General features: G+C 42.2%; 1 protein-coding gene across 1 annotated transcript in view; it reads right to left on the reverse strand.

Moving 5' to 3' along the window:
• Positions 1 to 16228: 16228 nt before the first annotated feature.
• Positions 16229 to 23447, reverse strand: part of si:dkey-245n4.2 (uncharacterized) — a 40525-nt gene continuing 33306 nt past the window's right edge. The window contains exon 6 of the mRNA XM_067993374.1: positions 16229 to 16572. Within this exon, the coding sequence (XP_067849475.1) occupies positions 16398 to 16572 (175 nt within the window). The 3' untranslated portion in view covers positions 16229 to 16397. The remainder of the gene's footprint in view (positions 16573 to 23447) is intronic.

The raw sequence follows: 23447 nt of genomic DNA on the forward strand, positions 1-23447 counted from the left end.
TAAATGAATACTTCACATCCATCTTCACTAGAGAAGAGGATGCTGCCATTGTAGCAGTAAAGGAGGAGGTAATAGCGATATTATATAGGATAAAAATAGATAAAGAGGAGGTACTTAAAAGATTGGCAGTATTCAAAGTAGAAAAGTCACCTGGTCCAGATGGGAAGCATCCTAGGTTACTGAGGGAAGTAAGGGTAGAAATTGCAGAGATTCCGACCACAATCTTCCAATCCTCCTTGGATATGAGGATGGTGCCGGAGGACTGGAGGATTGCAAATGTTACACCCCCTGTTCAAAAATGGGGAGAGGGATAAACCCGGCAATTACAGGCCAGTCAGCCTAATGTCGGTGGTGGGGAAACTTTTAGAGATAATAATTCAGGACAAAATAAATTGGCACTTGGAAAAGTATAGGCTAATAAATGAAAGCATGGATTTGTTAAAGGAAAATCATGTTTGACTAACTTGATCGAGTTCTTTGATGGAGTATTAGAGAGAGTTGATGAAGGTAGTGTGGTTGATGTTATGAATATAGACTTTCAAAAGGCATTTGATAAAGTACTACATAATAGACCTGTTAGCAAAATTAAAGCCCATGTCATTAAAGGGACAGTGGCAGCGTGAATACAAAATTGGCTAGAGGACAGAAAGTACAGAGTTGTGGTGAAAGGTTGTTTTTAAGACAGGAGGGAAGTATACAGTGGTGTTCCCCAGGGGTATGTATTAGGACCACTGCTCTTTTTGATATATATTAACGACCTGGACTTGGGTATAGATGGTATAATTTCAAAGTTTGCAGATGACATGAAACTTTGAAATTATACAGAAAGGGAAGTTAGATTATGAAAAGAAATTAGCAAAAAATATAAAAACAGATAGCAAGAGTTTCTATAGTTATATAAAAAGAAAAAGGGTGGCTAAGGCAAACATAGGTCCCTTAGAGGATGAGACCGGGAAATTAATGGTGGGAAACATGGAGATGGCAAAAATGCTGAACAAATATTTTGTTTCAGTCTTTACAGTAGAGGACACTAAGAATATCCCAACACTGGACAAACAGGGGACTCTCGGGGGGGAGGAGCTAAATACGATTAAAATCACTCAGGAGATGGTACTCAGTAAAATAATGGGACTCAAGGCGGATAAATCCCCTGGACCTGATGGCTTCCATCCTAGGGTCTTGAGGGAAGTGGCAGTAGGGATTGTGGATGCTTTGGTGATAGTTTTCCAAAATTCCCTGGACTCAGGAGAGGTCCCGGCAGATTGGAAAACTGCTAATGTAACACCGTTATTTAAAAAGGGTAGTAGGCAGAAGGCTGGAAATTATAGGCCAGTTAGCTTAACATCTGTGGTGGGTAAAATTTTGGAGTCTATTATTAAGGAGACAGTAACGGAACATTTAGATAAGCATAATTTAATAGGACAAAGTCAGCATGGCTTTATGAAGGGGAAGTCATGTCTGACAAATTTGCTTGAGTTCTTCGAGGATATAACGTATAGGGTGGATAAAGGGGAACCAGTGGACATAGTGTATTTAGACTTCCAGAAGGCATTCGACAAGGTGCCACATAAAAGATTATTACTTAAGATAAAAAATCACGGGATTGGGGGTAATATTCTGGCATGGGTGGAGGATTGGTTATCGAACAGGAAGCAGAGAGTTGGGATAAATGGTTCATTTTCGGACTGGCAACCAGTAACCAGTGGTGTTCCACAGGGGTCGGTGCTGGGTCCCCAACTCTTTACAATCTATATTAACGATTTGGAGGAGGGGACCGGGTGCAACATATCAAAATTTGCAGATGATACAAAGATGGGAGGGAAAGTAGAGAGTGAGGAGGACATAAAAAACCTGCAAGGGGATATAGACAGGTTGGGTGAGTGGGCGGAGATTTGGCAGATGCAATATAATATTGGAAAATGTGAGGTTATGCACTTTGGCAGGAAAAATCAGAGAGCAAGTTATTTTCTTAATGGCGAGAGACTGGAAAGTACTGCAGTACAAAGGGATCTGGGGGTCCTAGTGCAAGAAAATCAAAAAGTTGGTATGCAGGTGCAGCAGGTGATCAAGAAAGCCAACGGAATGTTGGCTTTTATTGCTAGGGGGATAGAATATAAAAACAAGGAGGTATTGCTGCAGTTATATAAGGTATTGGTGAGACCGCACCTGGAATACTGCATACAGTTTTGGTCTCCATACTTAAGAAAAGACATACTTGCTCTCGAGGCAGTACAAAGAAGGTTCACTCGGTTAATCCCGGGGATGAGGGGGCGGACATATGAGGAGAGGTTGAGTAGATTGGGACTCTACTCATTGGAGTTCAGAAGAATGAGAGGCGATCTTATTGAAACATATAAGATTGTGAAGGGTCTTGATCGGGTGGATGCAGTAAGGATGTTCCCAAAGATGGGTGAAACTAGAACTAGGAGGCATAATCTTAGAATAAGGGGCTGCTCTTTCAAAACTGAGATGAGGAGAAACTTCTTCACTCAGAGGGTGGTAGGTCTGTGGAATTTGCTGCCCCAGGAAGCTGTGGAAGCTACATCATTAGATAAATTTAAAACAGAAATAGACAGTTTCCTAGAAGTAAAGGGAATTAGGGGTTATGGGGAGCGGGCAGGAAATTGGACATGAAGCTGAGTTCGGATCGGTCAATGCCCTGTGGGTGGCGGAGAGGGCCCAGGGGCTATGTGGCCGGGTCCTGCTCCGACTTCTTGTGTTCTTTAGATTTGTGGTTGGGATCAGATCAGCCATGATCTTATTGAATGGCGGAGCAGGCTCGAGGGGCCGATTGACCTACTCCTGCTCCAATTTCTTATGTTCTTATGTTCTTATGTTAACTCTGAAATGTAGTAAACAATGTGGAGGATAGTAACAGACTTCAGGAGGACATAGACAGACTGGTGAAATGGGCAGAAACATGGCAGATGAAATTTAATGCAGAGAAGTGTGAAGTAATCCATTTTGGTAGGAAGAATGAGGAGAGGCAATATAAACTAACATTCACAATTTTAAAGGGGATGCAGGAACAGAGAGACCTGAGGATGCACATATACAAATCTTTGAAGGTGGCAGGACAAGTTGAGAAGACTGTTAAAAAAACACATGCGATCCTGAGCTTTATTAATAGAGGCATAGAGTACAACAGCAAGGAAATTATGCCAATTATAATTATAAAACACCGGTTAGACCTCAGCTGGAGTATTGTCTTCAATTCTGGGCACCACACTTTAGGAAGGATGTCAAGGCCTTAGAGAAGGTGCAGAAGAGATTTACTAGATTGGTGCCAGGGATGAGGGACCTCAGTTATGTGGAGAGACTGGAGAAGCTGGGGTTGTTTTCCAGCCTAATAAGTGAATTCACCCTATGATATGGTACTGAGCCATACAAATCAGGGAGATCCTTGGTTCAGTCCCTGTTCTGTATACCAGCATGGATTGCTACAAGTGACCTCAACTCTACACGAGCAAAAATTTTTGAGGATTCCTGCTCCTGGTGGCTATCCTGTGACCCTTGCTGAAAATGAGTGTGTGAAGGGCAGAATTGAGTTCAGCTTTAATTTCCCTTTCCTCCTACTAGTAGTCACTGTCTGGGCTCACACATGAAGAATCACCATTTGGGTACATGACTGACGGGTTGCTGTCACCTGTAGAGTCATCCCCCACTATGAGTTATTATTTTCAGGAGAGGAGAGAAGAAAGCTAGCAGAATTTTTTTGTATTTTCCCTATCCAAGTTATTTTCTCTCCTGTAACAGTTCTTGCACACCCAGTTAGAAGCAATTAGCAATTTAATTTTTTTCCCCCACCCTCTACTCCCAATTGCTTGGTGCTTTCCTTAATGGCTTGTCCAAGATAAGGAAATCAATATTTATGGAATAATGTTCTGCATCTTATCATGAATTCTATGAAGGATATTAGAGAAGTGTTCATGAATATAGAACATTGGCAGTTTCATAACCTGTTGAAAATAAGCGGCCAAAAATCCACGGCTTTGCCAGTGCACTCCTGCTGTAAGTCTGGCGAGAGCGCAGCGGAAGGTCAGGAATATGCCAGGTCCCTCCATCCACTACAAACAATGCCACCCAGCTTAGGGGTGGGGGGCATGGCCAGGGAGAGGGGACTCCAGGCTAGGGGTTTCCTTGTCCCCAGCCTGGCGGAACAGCAGTGGGCAATATGACCTGAGAAAGGCGGTGTACAGGCTGCTGCAAGAGTGCAAGGGGATCCATCTCAGGGTTCAGATCTGGGACTTTGTCTCGACCCCCCCAAAATTTTGACAATGCTAAGTTTTTTTTCAATTCCCTGGTCAAAAGGTAAACACGGCATGTTTCTGGGGGATGGACCTTGGCACCCCCTCCTCATCCATGAAGCAGGCTACCTCTGCTGCATTTTACACTCCCCCCTCAACTGGCACCCACCTAGATTAGTAAAATTAATGAATCTCCTGCTGACCCTGGAAAGTCCAATTGGACCAATGGCAAAGGTTCCTGACTGGCCGACTCTGACACTTCGCTGGCATCAAAGGCCCACTGATTATTGGCTCCTAATGGCTTAAATTCCAATCTCAGTTTGCTTTAGACTTTGGCACTATTGTTCTCAAAAGTTTATACATTTTAATACTGAAAGTATCCCAGTAACCCTAAACTTATCCAGCCCACTTCAGTCTTGGAAACAAATGTTTCATGGGGAGTCTTTCAACGTGCTCAATTAATAGAAGACTAAAACATTTCAGTCATGGAACTGTGATAGTCCAAATTCTAAGCTTTCCTAGCTGCTGTTTGATATTTCCAACTAGTTCAGTAGATTCTCCTAATGAAAATTAAAAATTATCCTTGTACAAGACCCTGCTTCGGCCTCATCTGGAACAATTGTGTCCAGTTTTGGTCCCCGCCCATGAGATCATAAACTTACAGCACAGAAGGAGACCGTTTGGCCGATCGTGCCTGTGCCGGCTCTTTGAAAGAACTATCCAATTAGTCCCACTCCCCTGCTCTTTCCCCACAGCCTGTAAATTTTCTCCCCTTCAAGTATTTATCCAATTCCCTTTTGAAAGTTACTATTAAATCTGCTTCCACCACTCTTTCAGGCAGTGCATTCCAGATCATTATAACTTGCTAGATAAAAAACATTCTCCTCCTTTCACCACTGACTCTTTTGCCAATTACCTTAAATCTGTGCTCTCTGGTTCCCCACCCTCCTGCCAGTGACGATTTCAGTGGGTGATTTCGAGGCCTTGGAAAGGGTTCAAAGTAGGACTACTAGAATGGTCCCTAGTTTACAAACCCCTAGTTATCACAATAGGCTTAGAGAGTTGGGTCTTTTTACACTAGAAAAGCATAGACTTTGGGTTGATTTAATTGAAGTATTTAAAATGATAAAGGGACCAGACTGTATCTGTGTGGACAGACTGTTTGAACTAGATAGGTTAGGGAAAATGAGGGGTTATGCATACAAGCTATATAAGAATAGATGTCAGGAGGATTTTCTTTATGCAGAGGTTTATAGATCTTTGGAATAAGTTACTGACTTGCGTGGTGAGTGCAGATTTGCTGGAACAATTCCAAAAAGGAGCTGGACGAATTCCTTGCTGTAGCTAGTATCACTTCGTACAAAGGTTAGGTGGGATGTTGGATATGCACCGCATTGTCATGGTGATCTCCTGAACTTTTGGGGGGTCGGAAAGGAATTTTCCAGATTTCTTTTTCCTGTATTGGCCTCGTTTTTGTTTTTATCTTTCTTTTTGCCTTTCCCAGGAGATTTTTTTTATTCGTTCATGGGATGTGGGCGTCGCTGGCGAGGCTGGCATTTATTGCCCATCCCTAATTGCCCTTGAGAAGGTGGTGGTGAGCCGCCTTCTTGAACCGCTGCAGTCCGTGTGGTGACGATTCTCCCACAGTGCTGTTAGGAAGGGAGTTCCAGGATTTTGATCCAGCGACGATGAAGGAATGGCGATATATTTCCAAGTCGGGATGGTGTGTGACTTGGAGGGGAACGTGCAGGTGGTGTTGTTCCCATGTGCCTGCTGCTCTTGTCCTTCTAGGTGGTAGAGGTCGCGGGTTTGGGAGGTGCTGTCGAAGAAGCCTTGGCAAGTTGCTGCAGTGCATCCTGTGGATGGTACACACTGCAGCCACAGTGCGCCGGTGGTGAAGGGAGTGAATGGGGTGCCAATCAAGCGGGCTGCTTTATCTTGGATGGTGTTGAGCTTCTTGAGTGTTGTTGGAGCTGCACTCATCCAAGCAAGTGGAGAGTATTCCATCACACTCCTGACTTGTGCCTTGGAGATGGTGGAAAGGCTTTGGGGAGTCAGGAGGTGAGTCACTCGCCACAGAATACCCAGCCTCTGACCTGCTGTTGTAGCCACAGTATTTATATGGCTGGTCCAGTTAAGTTTCTGGTCAATGGTGACCCCCAGGATGTTGATGGTGGGGGATTCGGCGATGGTAATGCCGTTGAATGTCAAGGGGAGGTGGTCATTGCCTGGCACTTATCTGGCGCGAATGTTACTTGCCACTTATGAGCCCAAGCCTGGATGTTGTCCAGGTCTTGCTGCATGCGGGCTCGGACTGCTTCATTATTTGAGGGGTTGCGAATGGAACTGAACACTATGCAATCATCAGCGAACATCCCCATTTCTGACCTTATGATGGAGGGAAGGTCATTGATGAAGCAGCTGAAGATGGTTGGGCCTAGGACACTGCCTTGAGGAACTCCTGCAGCAATGTCCTGGGGCTGAGATGATTGGCCTCCAACAACCACTACCATCTTCCTTTGTGCTAGGTATGACTCCAGCCACTGGAGGGTTTTCCCCCTGATTCCCATTGACTTCAATTTTACGAGGGCTCCTTGGTGCCACACTCGGTCAAATGCTGCCTTGATGTCAAGGGCAGTCACTCTCACCTCACCTCTGGAATTCAGATTATGTGACTGTTGGTGGGAAGGAACACTGGAGGTCATGATGCTTAGTTGTGTCGTGACAGTTTGGGACAGTTTAATGGACCGGCCAGTATTTTCTTGTCTGTCTTATTGTATGTTCTATGTGACTGACTCTTAATGCCATCTAAGATGATCTAGTATGGCACTCAGAAGAAGGCCTTCTCAAGGCAACCAGGCATGGCTATATGTGGGGCCTTGACAGTGTCACCCCACAACCTGACAGCAAATTAAAATCACAGTTAGAAACATAGAAGTTTACATCACAGGAGACCATTCTGCTGGCGCAATATTAAATTAATCCCACAGCTCTGCTTTCTCCCCGTAGCCCTGCTATCTTCCTCTGCTTCAAATTTTTGTCTACTCTTCCCTTAAAATTCTGCAAGACAGATTAATGGAAAGTACCTCTAAATTCAACCATTTCAAAAAAAATAGATATGCTAGAGTAACACTTGCCATGGGCAACACCTCTCAGAATGACTTGTGTCAATGGTATCAGTATATTGAGATGTTGCTGGCTGTCATTTTTTTTATATGTTGTCTACTTTTGCTATTTTCTTTTGTTCAGTATTTTGCCACAAGGAGGCCTCAGTTGAGCATGCTAGATTTCTATGCTGTATTCATCTAGTATATCTTTTCTTTGAAATAGATAATTACAGGACTCTACAGAGGTTACATGTAAATATGAAAACTGGGAATTAATTCTAAAAATTAAAAAAAAAAGCTCCATGGGAGACACATTTTGAGGCAAGTAGTTACCTATTCTGCTCCTTTAAGATATTAGAATTATGTGATCCATCTATCAATGCCTTATTTTATTTTTGCTTAAATTCTTCCTTTGTTGACATTCAGTATTTTATGCAGGTTTAGAATGAGCAAGTATAATGGTCCATCTGAGAGCCCATTTAATGGGGTAATTTTGTACATTGTTACTAAAGCAGCAGCTTTTGAGGAAGTACTTCTTATTTACCCCACTTGAATTTGGTTGCAATTGTACAGCCATGTTAGCATTGTCTTGGGTGCGCATCAGTGCAAAATTAGCGGCGTAATCTCGTGTCAGGTCCTGATCTAACTCCAGAATGCTCTGAAGCTGAGTGCTTCCAGATCCCTTCAGGAGGCCGTTTTACACTACTTGAGCTTGGCAATGCACTGTACGACATACAACTCCAATCAGGTGTGAAGTTGGATTTAAAAACTGCTCAGGCCATCCTTTGGATCTCCTCCTTTATAAACTTAGTACTGAATCTTTTTATTGTTATGATAAAGGAGATATTGTGCTTGCTTCCACTAAAAAATAACAATGAGGAGGTGGGCAGAGTATACACGTGCATAAACATGCACGAGCGCACCTCACCAACATTCTGTAATTCACAGTCCTCAATATAGCCTAGGTCTTGCCTGCCACATTTTGTACTCTATAGCTGTCGGTCTTAGGTCGGTAGTGTGTTATAACTGCAGCCTTTAGTGTCCTTAGATTTTTCTATTCTCAAAGATTAATTCCAGTATCAGTTTTATTGAGGTGAGCCGTTTTGGTTTCATATTAATGCTAGGACGCCAACTACATACAGACAAATTGTAACACAAGATCCCAAGGCACCAGATGAGCAGTATGTGTCCTGATAACTACTGCAAAGAAGTTCCAACACTAAAGCTACTTTTATTCTGGTGTTAGAGGGGTGCTAGTGCCACTGCCACCCAATAACACAGGTTTCATGCAGTCAATGGCAACTCCAACGTAAACTTGCTGGACTTACTAAGTCCAGATGCAAGGAAGACCCAGTAAAAACAGACCAGGGAATGGATATTGTGAATCTGGTCAGTTTACATTGGAATTGCCTCCAGTTGCGCAAGCCCCACCCTGTCAGGGCAGCACTAACACCCTCAGCATAAAAGCAAGTTTATAAAACAGTATTTAAAGCAGAGAGCAATCTTGCACTCTAACTCTCCCTTTAACAAAAGAGTTCCTTTGTGATACCATTCATTATTCAGGATGCCTGGGGTGTAAACTAGTGCAAGTCGATCAGGTAAATTTGAGCTTATGTTAAAATTATTTAAATTTTATAGAGGAAGATGATTCATTCATCATACGTTGTATTAAATTGACAGAGAAGGTTATGCACATTGTTTGTGTTAACAATGAAATTGGGACAGAGGCTAGGGAGCCTGCCCAATCTTAAACCCAGGAGCTGTAAACGGCCTGGTGACTTTTGAAACTCGTGAATGGTTATATAATGATGTAAGATAGTCATTATCCAGACTCGGCAAGGAGTTCACAATGACGTTCATTATGAATTGGTACCGGTATTGATATCCCTATCAGGGACAACCTTTAAACTAGGGCTATGCCATCCGGCCCACACTAAATTATATAGTGCAATGCTGCGAGAAATAGTACATGGTGTCCATCAACGCAATGCAAGTCCGGATTTAGACCAAGCATGACCCCCGCAATCTCGCCAGGCCATAAAATACAGAAAAGGGATGTAGCCAAGTGGATAGGTATTGGGGTTACTGCAGGCACTTCAGCATGGAATAGGTTAGATATTGAATCAATGTGGGAAAGTATGAAGATAAGAAATAGGAGCAAGGGTAGGCCATTTTGCCCCTTGAAAATGATGAATCGATGCAAAAACAACTGAAGAGCATTTTAAAAGGCAAGAATAAGGGGGATAGAGATGTGATATATGAAATCCCATAGGGAACGGTGCCAATAACCGAACTAACGAAAGGCATGGAGCAAATAATGGCAGGAGTAAATGACATAATCAATGGATGTAATCGGGAGTATAAGGACCAGAATGTATCCAAAGCCATCACATGCAGCATTTATGGGGGTTTTGTATTAAATCAGAAATACAAGGGTTGAGCGATATTGAAAATAACAAGATACCAAAATGGATTACGGATAAACATTTACAGGAGTGGTATAAGGCAGACTATGGCCTATGTATGGCTAGAAGATATGGAACAATATATCTGGTTTGAAAACTATGTAATACCACTACAGGGAAAATGGTTTTCCCAATTTTGATAGTATTAACTCACATACGGGACAAACCTAGGGAGGTATTTAGCATACAGTCAGTGGGTCTGCTTGAGGGAGATACGTTTAAAGAACTAATCACCATTGCTAAACATCTGGTAAAGAGACATGAAGGAGAATAGAAGAGAGTGGACTTGTCTTCTTGTAGACTGGTGTCGGGGACCTGGATTTGTCGATGTGACATACTCCAGCAGAATATGTCTACCTGCAGGTTCACTTTGGGCAATGAGGACCCTGAATGCCTGGTGAGAGTTATCAACAGGTGGGTTGATACCCATGTGGCCTATCAAACCCGAGGTCGGTACTGTATAACCACCAGTGATGTTTCAGGCATGGCACCACCATCTATCCTATCACTTATTCCCCTTTCTTCCTCACGCCCATGGAAATTGCTTCGGTTCGGGAACATACTCTCATGCCAATGCGACCATCATAATGTGATGGGGATTCACGTTAATCTCACACTACAGGAGGAGGCATTGCAAGCTGTAATATCCTTTGGTCACCCTATTCCTCCATTGTCATCGAGTCTTAAGACCATCCTGGCACGGTCACATGCCTCACTTCACCACCTGGTGAAGATGAAACAAGCTAATGGGCTTATAGAACAAAAGATACAAAGCTAGGAGACCATGAATGGTGGGAAGCAGTGTATAATGTGAGACCACATCCATGGATTAGAATGATTAGTAAGGCTTTAATATGTACACAATGTATACTCTAGTGTTTATTATGATCATTTGCTTATGTGTAATGAGATGTCTAATTCAAAAACAAGGTAAGGAAATATTCTTTTTGCATACCTCATGGCAAACCTGTCTTAAATGGGAACATGAACCAATGATTAAAAAAAAGCTAACAACCAAGGACAATGCTCTCGATATATGAAGCGAATCGGTCAGAAGATCACACTCACTTGAGGAGGGACTGAAGGGCAGGGGTTAAAACCCCATGAACAGTGTGAATTCAAAACCTTTTGGTCCTTCGGACATTACATTTGAAGGAAAGGGTTAACTTCGCCCTATTTGGACATTATAAGTTTAAAACTGTAAAGGCAACAATGTGCAGAAGCTCCGAGAAGCTTCGGACAGAACTTTGGTTCTCAAAACAAAACAACTGACTTGGAAAAACAGTGCTGAGATAGTTAGAAATCCATGGGAAGACAACTAAAATTACTTGGGTTCACACGGACAAGAAGATGTAGCAGGTTTCACAAGGTGAAAAGGCTGCACCTGGGTTCACATGGTTTTGAGTGGTCCAGCCAACCGTCTATCATTAATGCAATTGTGGGTGAGTGGCCAAAGTGGGACTTCTCTTAACATCCCCAACTGGCAAAAATCATATAAAGATGGGACATTGCGACAGATTCTTTACTGCAGTCAGAGGAGTCTTAAGAATGTCCAAGGAGCCTTAAGGATGTCCAAGAAGAAGAAGCTCAAGTGCTATGAGAGCACTAATCACTCTAACTGCCTTGATGCTGAAATCCTTGGCTTTTAAAGTTGTATGTATTGCTTGATGCTTGTGTGAATTGTTTAAATCATTAAATAATCAATTTGATTAACAAACCTACCGCGTATATGTGACTTCAATCATAGAATCATAGAAAGTTACGGTACAGAAGGAGGCCATTCGGTCCATCGTGTCCGTGCCAGCCAAAAAAGAGCTATCCATCTTAATCCCATTTTCCAGCACTTGGTCCGTAGCCCTGTAGGTTACGGTACTTCAAGTGCACATACAAGTACCTTTTAAATGAGTTAAGGGTTTCTGCCTCTACCACTCTCTCAGGCAGTGAGTTTCAGGCCCCCACCACCCTCTGGGTGAAAAAAATTATCCTCAGCTCCCCTCTAATCTTTCTACCAATTACTTTAAATCTATGCCCCTGGTCACTGACCCCTCTGCTAAGGGAAATAGGTCCTCCTTATCCACTCTTTCTAGAGCCCTCATAATTTTATACACCTCAATTATATCTCCCCTCAGCATCCTCTGCTCCAATGAAAACAACCCCAGCCTATCCAATCTTTCCTCATAGCTAAAATTCTCCAGTCCTGACAACATCCTCGTAAATCTCCTCTGTACCCTCTCTAGTGCAATCACATCTTTCCTGTAATGTGGTGACTAGAACTGTACGGAGTACTCACGCTGTGGCCTAACTAGAGTTTTATACAGTTCTAGCATAACCTCCCTGCTCTTATATTCTATGCCTCAGCTAATAAAGAAAAGTATCTTTCTTTGACTGACTATTGTCCAGGTTCACAAATCATTGGATCATCTGTATCCCTACAATGAAGAATTTTGTGGAGTACTTCCAATGATGCAAAGACATTTAATCTTCCTTGAGCATATAATTTTCACCAATATCCTGGAGGAAGTGATCTCAGGTGGTGATGTTGTAAATGAGCATCCTGTTTCATTGTTTTGTCTCTGAAGCCTGGGCTGCCACTCAACTTGCCCAGACCAATAACTTCTCCTGGTATAATCCTACCTCCCCCCTTACTAGTAATCTCTCATATTGAACTTTTTGCTTTGCTCTGACAACAACTGGAAGTCTTGCCACTGACTGAACAGATACAATGTTACTCCATAAGTCTCACATCCCTTGGGAATAAACTGTGTCATCACCTCTACCAAGGAAATGGCATCCTGCTTAAAGCTTTCTATTTTCTTTCTCAACCACATAAGTTTTTTTTTCTTTTTGATCATTTACATATGTTTTAAATTATTTTTTAAAATCTGAAATACAAACTATTTTAATAAATACTAGTGCATCTCCCGTGACATTGCTCATGAATAATCTGGAGTATAGTTGCAATATTTAGCTGCTAAGATGTTCCTGTGGTTATCCCTTTAAGATCACAAAATACTTTCAGAGCTGTTTAAGTAAGGGAGTAACTGCAGATACAACAGCCTCGAATTTCTGTGAGGTTGTCCCTGCCATTACTACAGCAGAGCCCCTGGACAAATGGCAGAAATGGGTGTTTCCAGCCACTTACGCCATTTCTTCAGGGGAGCAGGACTGTTGATCTCTACTGAAGCTACAGAGGGAGATCGGGATAATTCCTGCAGATATTCAGGACCAACATTTGCTTTTATAAATCTAGATGAAATATCCCCATTTTGTTGAAACACTGATGAAGTAACTTAATCCCACGTTGCTCCTATTGAATAAGCATAGTTTAATTCAATTAATGGACATCCTGATTAAATATGTATACAGAATAATAGAAAAACTGCTCGTTTTACTCACACTCTGCAGTTATCGGGCCAGATACAATAACAAAAGCAATAATCAGGCTGTTATATCTGTGCATGGTCCATGGACAGTACGGGAAATGGGGTCAATTTACAAGGACGTGGGGGTCTTTAACACATTACCGCAATATCTTCGAATCAGTATGTATCCAAAATAATGGAACCTTGCCTGCTGCGAGTGCACACTGGGAATTCACGTGCACACCCCACGAGTTCCTATCTGTTTCCATTCACTGTAAACTGGGTTGACGGAGAAGGCATAGTATCATAGTAGGTACAGCACAGGAGGAAGCCATTCAGCCCATCGTGCCTGTGCCGACTCTTTGAAAGAGCTATCCAATTAGTCCCATTCCCTGTTCTTTCCCCATAGCCCTGTAATTTTTTTCCCTTCAAGTATTTATCCAATTCCCTTTTGAAAGTTGCTCTTGAATCTGCTTCCTCCACCCCTTCAAGCAGTGCATTCCAGATCGTCAGAACTCGCTGCGCAAAATAATGTTTCCCCAAGTTGCCTCAAATCTGTCCCCTGCTGATCGCCTCAAATCTGTCCCCTCTGGCTTCCAACCCCTCCGTCACCGCAAACCAAGCTGGGAGCTGGTGTGATGCACTTCTCTTAGTGTTCTGGCGGCAGTCACATCAATTGTATATAACATCTTCCCAAATATGGACAGGCGTATTATAACAAGAAATAAAAATGAAGCTGCATTTATAAAACACCTTTCACAACTTCATGACATCCCAAAGCACTTTACAGCTAATGAAATATTTTGGAAGTCACTGTTGTGATGCAGGAGAACACAGCAGCCAATTTGTGTACAGCAAGGTGCTACAATCAGCAATGAGATAAATCACCAGATAATCTGTTTTAGTGATGTTGGTTGAGGGATAATTATCGGCCAAGACACTGGGAGAAATCCTTTGCTCTTCTTTGTATACTGCCACAGTCTTGTAGTCCACCTGAGTGGGCAGACAGTGTCTTGCATTAATGTCTTATCTGAAAGACAGCACCTCTTACAGTGCAGCACTTTCTCAGTACTGCCCTGAAATGTCAGTCTAGATTATTTGTGCAAGACTCTGAATTGAGGCTTGAACTCATGACCACCTGAGTCTGAGGCCAAAGTACTACCACTGAGCCAAGGCAGACACCTTGAAGGTTTTGTTATTTTATCATAGCCCTTCTGTATTTATATTGAGATTGAGGATAGTTAAATAGATTTTAGAGGAAAGGTTGCCTTTTTAGCAAGGCTTCAATTACTCCATATTGCATTAGAAGTCTATAGTTTCTTTAAAGTATCTGGCAGTGCAACTGTTGTTTATACTGCATATTTTGGGAATAATGAGACTTTCTCTTAAATATAAAAGTCTTTAGAATGATTTCTGTTCCAGTTTTTAAAATCCTGTTTTTAAAATGACTAATGCAGAGCTGACCAGTAAGTTAATCAACTTATAAGCAATGCCATGGAATGGTAGACTATGAGTTTGCAGCCACACTTCGCCACATAGCGAGATTCCTCATCTGAGCAGAACCATCAGGGGAGGTGCTAACTGGAGGTCAGATGCTCCGCACCACAGAGGAAAAAGAAAAAAAACTCAGAGTGAATCAACCTGACCTACTCTTGCCCATCACAAAGGAGCTGTTTTGGCAGAGTCCTACCAGAAGTCACTCTCCTACTCTCTCATTCAAGTGCGGTGGAAGGAGAGTGGGAATTTAAAACAATTTCTAATAAAATCAAGGAGGAAGGCAATAATTCCAGGATTGATTCTTTATAGAATGATCAGCACCTGGAATAGACTTTTGGACCTGATAGAGAAGGCCACAAACCTGGATGCTGTGATCGAAGCTTACTTACATTGGATGGATGAACTATGATGGGCTGAATGGTCCTCCTCATCCATATTAATCTTGTAAGATTATATATAATTTTTTCTTTTATTATATTTTTATCCTTGCCAATTTTATCCCTCCCCTCTGAAATTCATTGACTACTTGCGGTGGTACAGTCCACAGGTGGCGGGGATCTTCTGGTGCCTCAATCAAGTAGTCTTTCTTCATGTGTGAGCCTTGACGGTGAGTGCCAGCAGATTGTGGACAGTAGTATAACTGACCACAATCTTGTCCTCACCTGATGTCTACACATGCGCATTTGTAGCAAGGATTACTGGATAATGGTCAGCAGCAGGAACTGTGGATGACTTTCCTCTTCCTAACTCAGGCACAGTGTGGGCAATTGTTGACACCCAACTGAGATCAGCTAATTGAACATAGACCAGGCAATCGAACCTGGGACCGTCTTGGTCCACGTGGCTCAGCTACTCATTCTATAAACTCACTGAGCCATTGAGGGATTTTGTATTTTTTTTAAGATCTCTGCAATTTTGGTGCGAGCTGGAAGCAGGCGGGAGCTTTATTAGCTCATTCAAATTGCAATGCTATGACATCAGTATCACCCTGATGCAGTTTTGAAGTACCAATGGGTGGAGTGTGCACCGGTCACACTCCACCCATTAGTACTTGGCGTAGAGCAGCCCTGACCAGCGGTTCTGAAAGGAATCGCTGCCAGTTGCTCAAAATAAAAAGTTTAAAGAAAGGTTTTTAAATGATTTTTGTGAGGTCAAGAGGGGCAACGAAGCTCCTCCTGGCCTCACAAAAATCAACTCCACCAACTACTCAGCTCCCTTGGGTTCCTTACCTGGACTGGCTGGGCTCCACAATGGAGCTGCTGGATTTCCCACCCCTTCCGATCAGCAGGCTGCTCCAAAAGCGCAAACAGCTCACCGACGGAATGCTAATGAGGCCCAAACCATGAAAAAAGTCCTGGCCTTAGGCTGCTTCCATCGGGTTGGCTCGCTCCACCCTCCTCCCACTCGACGGAAGCGGTCACATGAAAATCAACCCCATAGTTCGGAGATCTTCCACAGGGTTACTTTCCAAAGAACTAAGATCTCCCAGAATGACGGGCAGACTGGTGGAAAAAGGCTTTTTTCACGCCCCCCCCCCCCCCCCCCACAAAGTAAAATAATGGCCTAATTCTGTAGTATCTAACCCATTGTAAGAGCAGCATACATTTGCATATAACATAGATACTGTAGAATGAAGCTGTTCTTCACAATAGTTGGCAGGTCTGGTCTAATAACATATTGCAGCTTTCACAAACTCCTATTACACTAACAGTTGCCATCTTAATTGTCATCAAAAAGAGGTGTTATCTTGCCATCTTTCCATTCAATCAGTATTTCTCCATGCCTTAAAGATGGGGAGCGAGAAGCATCATGTTGGGGTTTGAGTCCCGTTGTCAAAGATGTTTTTTCATCTGCTGAGTCAGCAACAATTCCAGCACTTAACTTCTTCCTTTTCCTGTTCAGAGAAGTCAAGAAACACATGCTTATAAGTATTATCGACAAATACTATTTGTGTTCATAGGAACATAGGAACAGGAGTAGACCATTCAGCCCTTCAAGCTTGTTCCACCATTCAATGAGATCATGGCTGGTTTATGAAGGTAAAGTTTCACCACTTAACATAAGAACATAAGAACATAAGAAATAGGAGCAGGAGTAGGCCAATCGGCCCCTCGAGCCTGCTCCGCCATTCAATAAGATCATGGCTGATCTGATCCTAACCTCAAATCTAAATTCATGCCCAATTTCCTGCCCGCTCCCCATAACCCCTAATTCCCTTTACTTCTAGGAAACTGTCGATTTTCGTTTTAAATTTATTTAATGATGTAGCTTCCACAGCTTCCTGGGGCAGCAAATTCCACAGACCTACCACCCTCTGAGTGAAGAAGTTTCTCCTCATCTCAGTTTTGAAAGAGCAGCCCCTTATTCTAAGATTATGCCCCCTAGTTCTAGTTTCACCCATCCTTGGGAACATCCTTACCGCATCCACCCGATCAAGCCCCTTCACAATCTTATATGTTTCAATAAGATCGCCTCTCATTCTTCTGAACTCCAATGAGTAGAGTCCCAATCTACTCAACCTCTCCTCATATGTCCGCCCCCTCATCCCCGGGATTAACCGAGTGAACCTTCTTTGTACTGCCTCGAGAGCAAGTATGTCTTTTCTTAAGTATGGAGACCAAAAACTGTATGCAGTATTCCAGGTGCGGTAAAAACTTGTGCGATAAAATCTACAATTAAATTGATATTTAAAATTTCAACTAATCATATAACAAATCCTGTTTATAACAGTGCGAAATAAACAAAAATAAACTGCAAATGCTTAAACTACACCGCAGGTCAGTCTGTAAAAGACAGGTTAATAATGTATGTGGTGTTTTCCTTCATCAGAACTGAAATCCTGTTGAGGGAAGAATGTTGGCTAGAACCTCAGGAGAACTCCTTGTTCTTCTTCAGGTAGTGCCATAGGAACAGGAGTAGGCCATTCAGTCCATCAAGCCTGCTCTGCCATTCAGTTAGATCATGGCTGACCTGCACCTCAACTCCATTTACTCGCCTTAGCTCTATATCCATTGATACCCTTACCTAACAAAAATCTATCCATATCACTCTTGAAAGCTCCAATTGTCCCAGCATCCACAGACTTTTGGGGGACAGATTTCCAGATTTCTGCTACTCTTTGTGTGAAAAAGTGCTTCCTGTTTTCCCTCTTAAATAGCCTAGCACTAATTTTAAGATTATATCCCCTCGTTCTTGATTACCCCATCAGAGGAGTTCTCTGTATCTACCCTATCGAATCCTTTAAACACTTTAAACACCTCGATCAGATCCCCTCAATCTTCTACACTCAAGGGAATACAAGCCAAGTTGATGCAACCTTTTCTAATAATTTAACCTTGTAAGCCCTGGAATCATTCTGGTGAATCTGCGCTGCACCTCCTCCAAGGCCAATATATCCTTCCTGAGGTGCGGTGTCCAAAACTGAACGCAGTACTCCAGATTGGGTTTGACCAAGGCTCTATACAACTGAAGTATAACTTCCTTCCCTTTGTAATCCAGTCCCCTTGAGATAAAGGCCAACGTTCCATTAGCCTTTTTGATTATTTTTTGTACCTGTCTACTAACTTTAAATGATTTGTGTACTTGGATTCCCAAATCTCTCTGCTTCTCTACAGTTCATTGTTTCTCACTGTTTAGAAAATACTCCAATTTATCTTTCTTAGGTCCAAAATGGATGACCTCACGCTTACCCATATTAAACTCTATCTGCCATAGTTTTGCCCACTTACTTAATCTGTCTCTGTCCCTTTGCAACTTCCTGCTCCCATCTGCACTACTTACTCTCCCTCCTAATTTAGTGCCATCTGCAAACTTGTATATACAACTCTCTATTGCTTCATCTAAGTAATTAATAAATATAGTGAAAAGTTCACGCTCCAGAACAGATCCCTGGGGAACATCACTAGTCACATCCTGCCAATCTGAGTACATACCTTTTAATCCCACTCTCTGGCTCCTATCTCCCAACCAATTTCCCACCTGTCAAAACGCTACCTGCAATTCCGTGTGCTCTCATTTTTGCCAATAATCTTTTGTGTGGAACATTATTGAATGCCTTCTGGAAGTCCATATAGATAACATCCATAGACATTCCCTTAGATACCTTATTAGTAACCTCCGCAAAAATTTCAACTAGATTAGTCAGACGTGACTTATTTTTAACAAAGCCATGCTGGCTCTCTCTTATCAGTTCATATTTGCTCGTGCTCAGTCACTCTATCGTTAATGACAGATTCTAGTAGCTTCCCCACAACTGACGTCAAACTGACAGGCCTGTAGTTACCTGGTTTCTCTCTCCCACTCTTCTTAAATAATGGAGCGATATTAGCAATTTTACATAAGAACATAAGAACATAAGAAATAGGAGCAGGAGTAGGCCAATTGGCCCCTCGAGCCTGCTCCGCCATTCAATAAGATCATGGCTGATCTGATCCTAACCTCAAATCTAAATTCATGTCCAATTTCCTGCCCGCTCCCTGTAACCCCCAATTCCCTTTACTTCGAGAAAACTGTCTATTTCTGTTTTAAATTTATTTAATGATGTAGCTTCCACAGCTTCCTGGGGCAGCAAATTCCACAGACCTACTACCCTCTGAGTGAAGAAGTTTCTCCTCATCTCAGTTTTGAAAGAGCAACCCCTTATTCTAAGATTATGCCCCCTAGTTCTAGTTTCACCCATCCTTGGGAACATCCTTACCGCATCCACCCGATCAAGCCCCTTCACAATCTTATATGTTTCAATAAGATCGCCTCTCATTCTTCTGAACTCCAATGAGTAGAGTCCCAATCTACTCAACCTCTCCTCATATGTCCGCCCCCTCATCCCCGGGATTAACCGAGTGAACCTTCTTTGTACTGCCTCGAGAGCAAGTATGTCTTTTCTTAAGTATGGAGACCAAAAACTGTATGCAGTATTCCAGGTGCGGTAAAAACTTGTGCGATAAAATCTACAATTAAATTGATATTTAAAATTTCAACTAATCATATAACAAATCCTGTTTATAACAGTGCGAAATAAACAAAAATAAACTGCAAATGCTTAAACTACACCGCAGGTCAGTCTGTAAAAGACAGGTTAATAATGTATGTGGTGTTTTCCTTCATCAGAACTGAAATCCTGTTGAGGGAAGAATGTTGGCTAGAACCTCAGGAGAACTCCTTGTTCTTCTTCAGGTAGTGCCATAGGAACAGGAGTAGGCCATTCAGTCCATCAAGCCTGCTCTGCCATTCAGTTAGATCATGGCTGACCTGCACCTCAACTCCATTTACTCGCCTTAGCTCTATATCCATTGATACCCTTACCTAACAAAAATCTATCCATATCACTCTTGAAAGCTCCAATTGTCCCAGCATCCACAGACTTTTGGGGGACAGATTTCCAGATTTCTGCTACTCTTTGTGTGAAAAAGTGCTTCCTGTTTTCCCTCTTAAATAGCCTAGCACTAATTTTAAGATTATATCCCCTCGTTCTTGATTACCCCATCAGAGGAGTTCTCTGTATCTACCCTATCGAATCCTTTAAACACTTTAAACACCTCGATCAGATCCCCTCAATCTTCTACACTCAAGGGAATACAAGCCAAGTTGATGCAACCTTTTCTAATAATTTAACCTTGTAAGCCCTGGAATCATTCTGGTGAATCTGCGCTGCACCTCCTCCAAGGCCAATATATCCTTCCTGAGGTGCGGTGTCCAAAACTGAACGCAGTACTCCAGATTGGGTTTGACCAAGGCTCTATACAACTGAAGTATAACTTCCTTCCCTTTGTAATCCAGTCCCCTTGAGATAAAGGCCAACGTTCCATTAGCCTTTTTGATTATTTTTTGTACCTGTCTACTAACTTTAAATGATTTGTGTACTTGGATTCCCAAATCTCTCTGCTTCTCTACAGTTCATTGTTTCTCACTGTTTAGAAAATACTCCAATTTATCTTTCTTAGGTCCAAAATGGATGACCTCACGCTTACCCATATTAAACTCTATCTGCCATAGTTTTGCCCACTTACTTAATCTGTCTCTGTCCCTTTGCAACTTCCTGCTCCCATCTGCACTACTTACTCTCCCTCCTAATTTAGTGCCATCTGCAAACTTGTATATACAACTCTCTATTGCTTCATCTAAGTAATTAATAAATATAGTGAAAAGTTCACGCTCCAGAACAGATCCCTGGGGAACATCACTAGTCACATCCTGCCAATCTGAGTACATACCTTTTAATCCCACTCTCTGGCTCCTATCTCCCAACCAATTTCCCACCTGTCAAAACGCTACCTGCAATTCCGTGTGCTCTCATTTTTGCCAATAATCTTTTGTGTGGAACATTATTGAATGCCTTCTGGAAGTCCATATAGATAACATCCATAGACATTCCCTTAGATACCTTATTAGTAACCTCCGCAAAAATTTCAACTAGATTAGTCAGACGTGACTTATTTTTAACAAAGCCATGCTGGCTCTCTCTTATCAGTTCATATTTGCTCGTGCTCAGTCACTCTATCGTTAATGACAGATTCTAGTAGCTTCCCCACAACTGACGTCAAACTGACAGGCCTGTAGTTACCTGGTTTCTCTCTCCCACTCTTCTTAAATAATGGAGCGATATTAGCAATTTTACATAAGAACATAAGAACATAAGAAATAGGAGCAGGAGTAGGCCAATTGGCCCCTCGAGCCTGCTCCGCCATTCAATAAGATCATGGCTGATCTGATCCTAACCTCAAATCTAAATTCATGTCCAATTTCCTGCCCGCTCCCTGTAACCCCCAATTCCCTTTACTTCGAGAAAACTGTCTATTTCTGTTTTAAATTTATTTAATGATGTAGCTTCCACAGCTTCCTGGGGCAGCAAATTCCACAGACCTACTACCCTCTGAGTGAAGAAGTTTCTCCTCATCTCAGTTTTGAAAGAGCAACCCCTTATTCTAAGATTATGCCCCCTAGTTCTAGTTTCACCCATCCTTGGGAACATCCTTACCGCATCCACCCGATCAAGCCCCTTCACAATCTTATATGTTTCAATAAGATCGCCTCTCATTCTTCTGAACTCCAATGAGTAGAGTCCCAATCTACTCAACCTCTCCTCATATGTCCGCCCCCTCATCCCCGGGATTAACCGAGTGAACCTTCTTTGTACTGCCTCGAGAGCAAGTATGTCTTTTCTTAAGTATGGAGACCAAAAACTGTATGCAGTATTCCAGGTGCGGTAAAAACTTGTGCGATAAAATCTACAATTAAATTGATATTTAAAATTTCAACTAATCATATAACAAATCCTGTTTATAACAGTGCGAAATAAACAAAAATAAACTGCAAATGCTTAAACTACACCGCAGGTCAGTCTGTAAAAGACAGGTTAATAATGTATGTGGTGTTTTCCTTCATCAGAACTGAAATCCTGTTGAGGGAAGAATGTTGGCTAGAACCTCAGGAGAACTCCTTGTTCTTCTTCAGGTAGTGCCATAGGAACAGGAGTAGGCCATTCAGTCCATCAAGCCTGCTCTGCCATTCAGTTAGATCATGGCTGACCTGCACCTCAACTCCATTTACTCGCCTTAGCTCTATATCCATTGATACCCTTACCTAACAAAAATCTATCCATATCACTCTTGAAAGCTCCAATTGTCCCAGCATCCACAGACTTTTGGGGGACAGATTTCCAGATTTCTGCTACTCTTTGTGTGAAAAAGTGCTTCCTGTTTTCCCTCTTAAATAGCCTAGCACTAATTTTAAGATTATATCCCCTCGTTCTTGATTACCCCATCAGAGGAGTTCTCTGTATCTACCCTATCGAATCCTTTAAACACTTTAAACACCTCGATCAGATCCCCTCAATCTTCTACACTCAAGGGAATACAAGCCAAGTTGATGCAACCTTTTCTAATAATTTAACCTTGTAAGCCCTGGAATCATTCTGGTGAATCTGCGCTGCACCTCCTCCAAGGCCAATATATCCTTCCTGAGGTGCGGTGTCCAAAACTGAACGCAGTACTCCAGATTGGGTTTGACCAAGGCTCTATACAACTGAAGTATAACTTCCTTCCCTTTGTAATCCAGTCCCCTTGAGATAAAGGCCAACGTTCCATTAGCCTTTTTGATTATTTTTTGTACCTGTCTACTAACTTTAAATGATTTGTGTACTTGGATTCCCAAATCTCTCTGCTTCTCTACAGTTCATTGTTTCTCACTGTTTAGAAAATACTCCAATTTATCTTTCTTAGGTCCAAAATGGATGACCTCACGCTTACCCATATTAAACTCTATCTGCCATAGTTTTGCCCACTTACTTAATCTGTCTCTGTCCCTTTGCAACTTCCTGCTCCCATCTGCACTACTTACTCTCCCTCCTAATTTAGTGCCATCTGCAAACTTGTATATACAACTCTCTATTGCTTCATCTAAGTAATTAATAAATATAGTGAAAAGTTCACGCTCCAGAACAGATCCCTGGGGAACATCACTAGTCACATCCTGCCAATCTGAGTACATACCTTTTAATCCCACTCTCTGGCTCCTATCTCCCAACCAATTTCCCACCTGTCAAAACGCTACCTGCAATTCCGTGTGCTCTCATTTTTGCCAATAATCTTTTGTGTGGAACATTATTGAATGCCTTCTGGAAGTCCATATAGATAACATCCATAGACATTCCCTTAGATACCTTATTAGTAACCTCCGCAAAAATTTCAACTAGATTAGTCAGACGTGACTTATTTTTAACAAAGCCATGCTGGCTCTCTCTTATCAGTTCATATTTGCTCGTGCTCAGTCACT

The sequence above is a fragment of the Heptranchias perlo genome, chromosome 1 (assembly GCF_035084215.1).
Source record: "Heptranchias perlo isolate sHepPer1 chromosome 1, sHepPer1.hap1, whole genome shotgun sequence".
NCBI lineage: Eukaryota > Metazoa > Chordata > Chondrichthyes > Hexanchiformes > Hexanchidae > Heptranchias > Heptranchias perlo.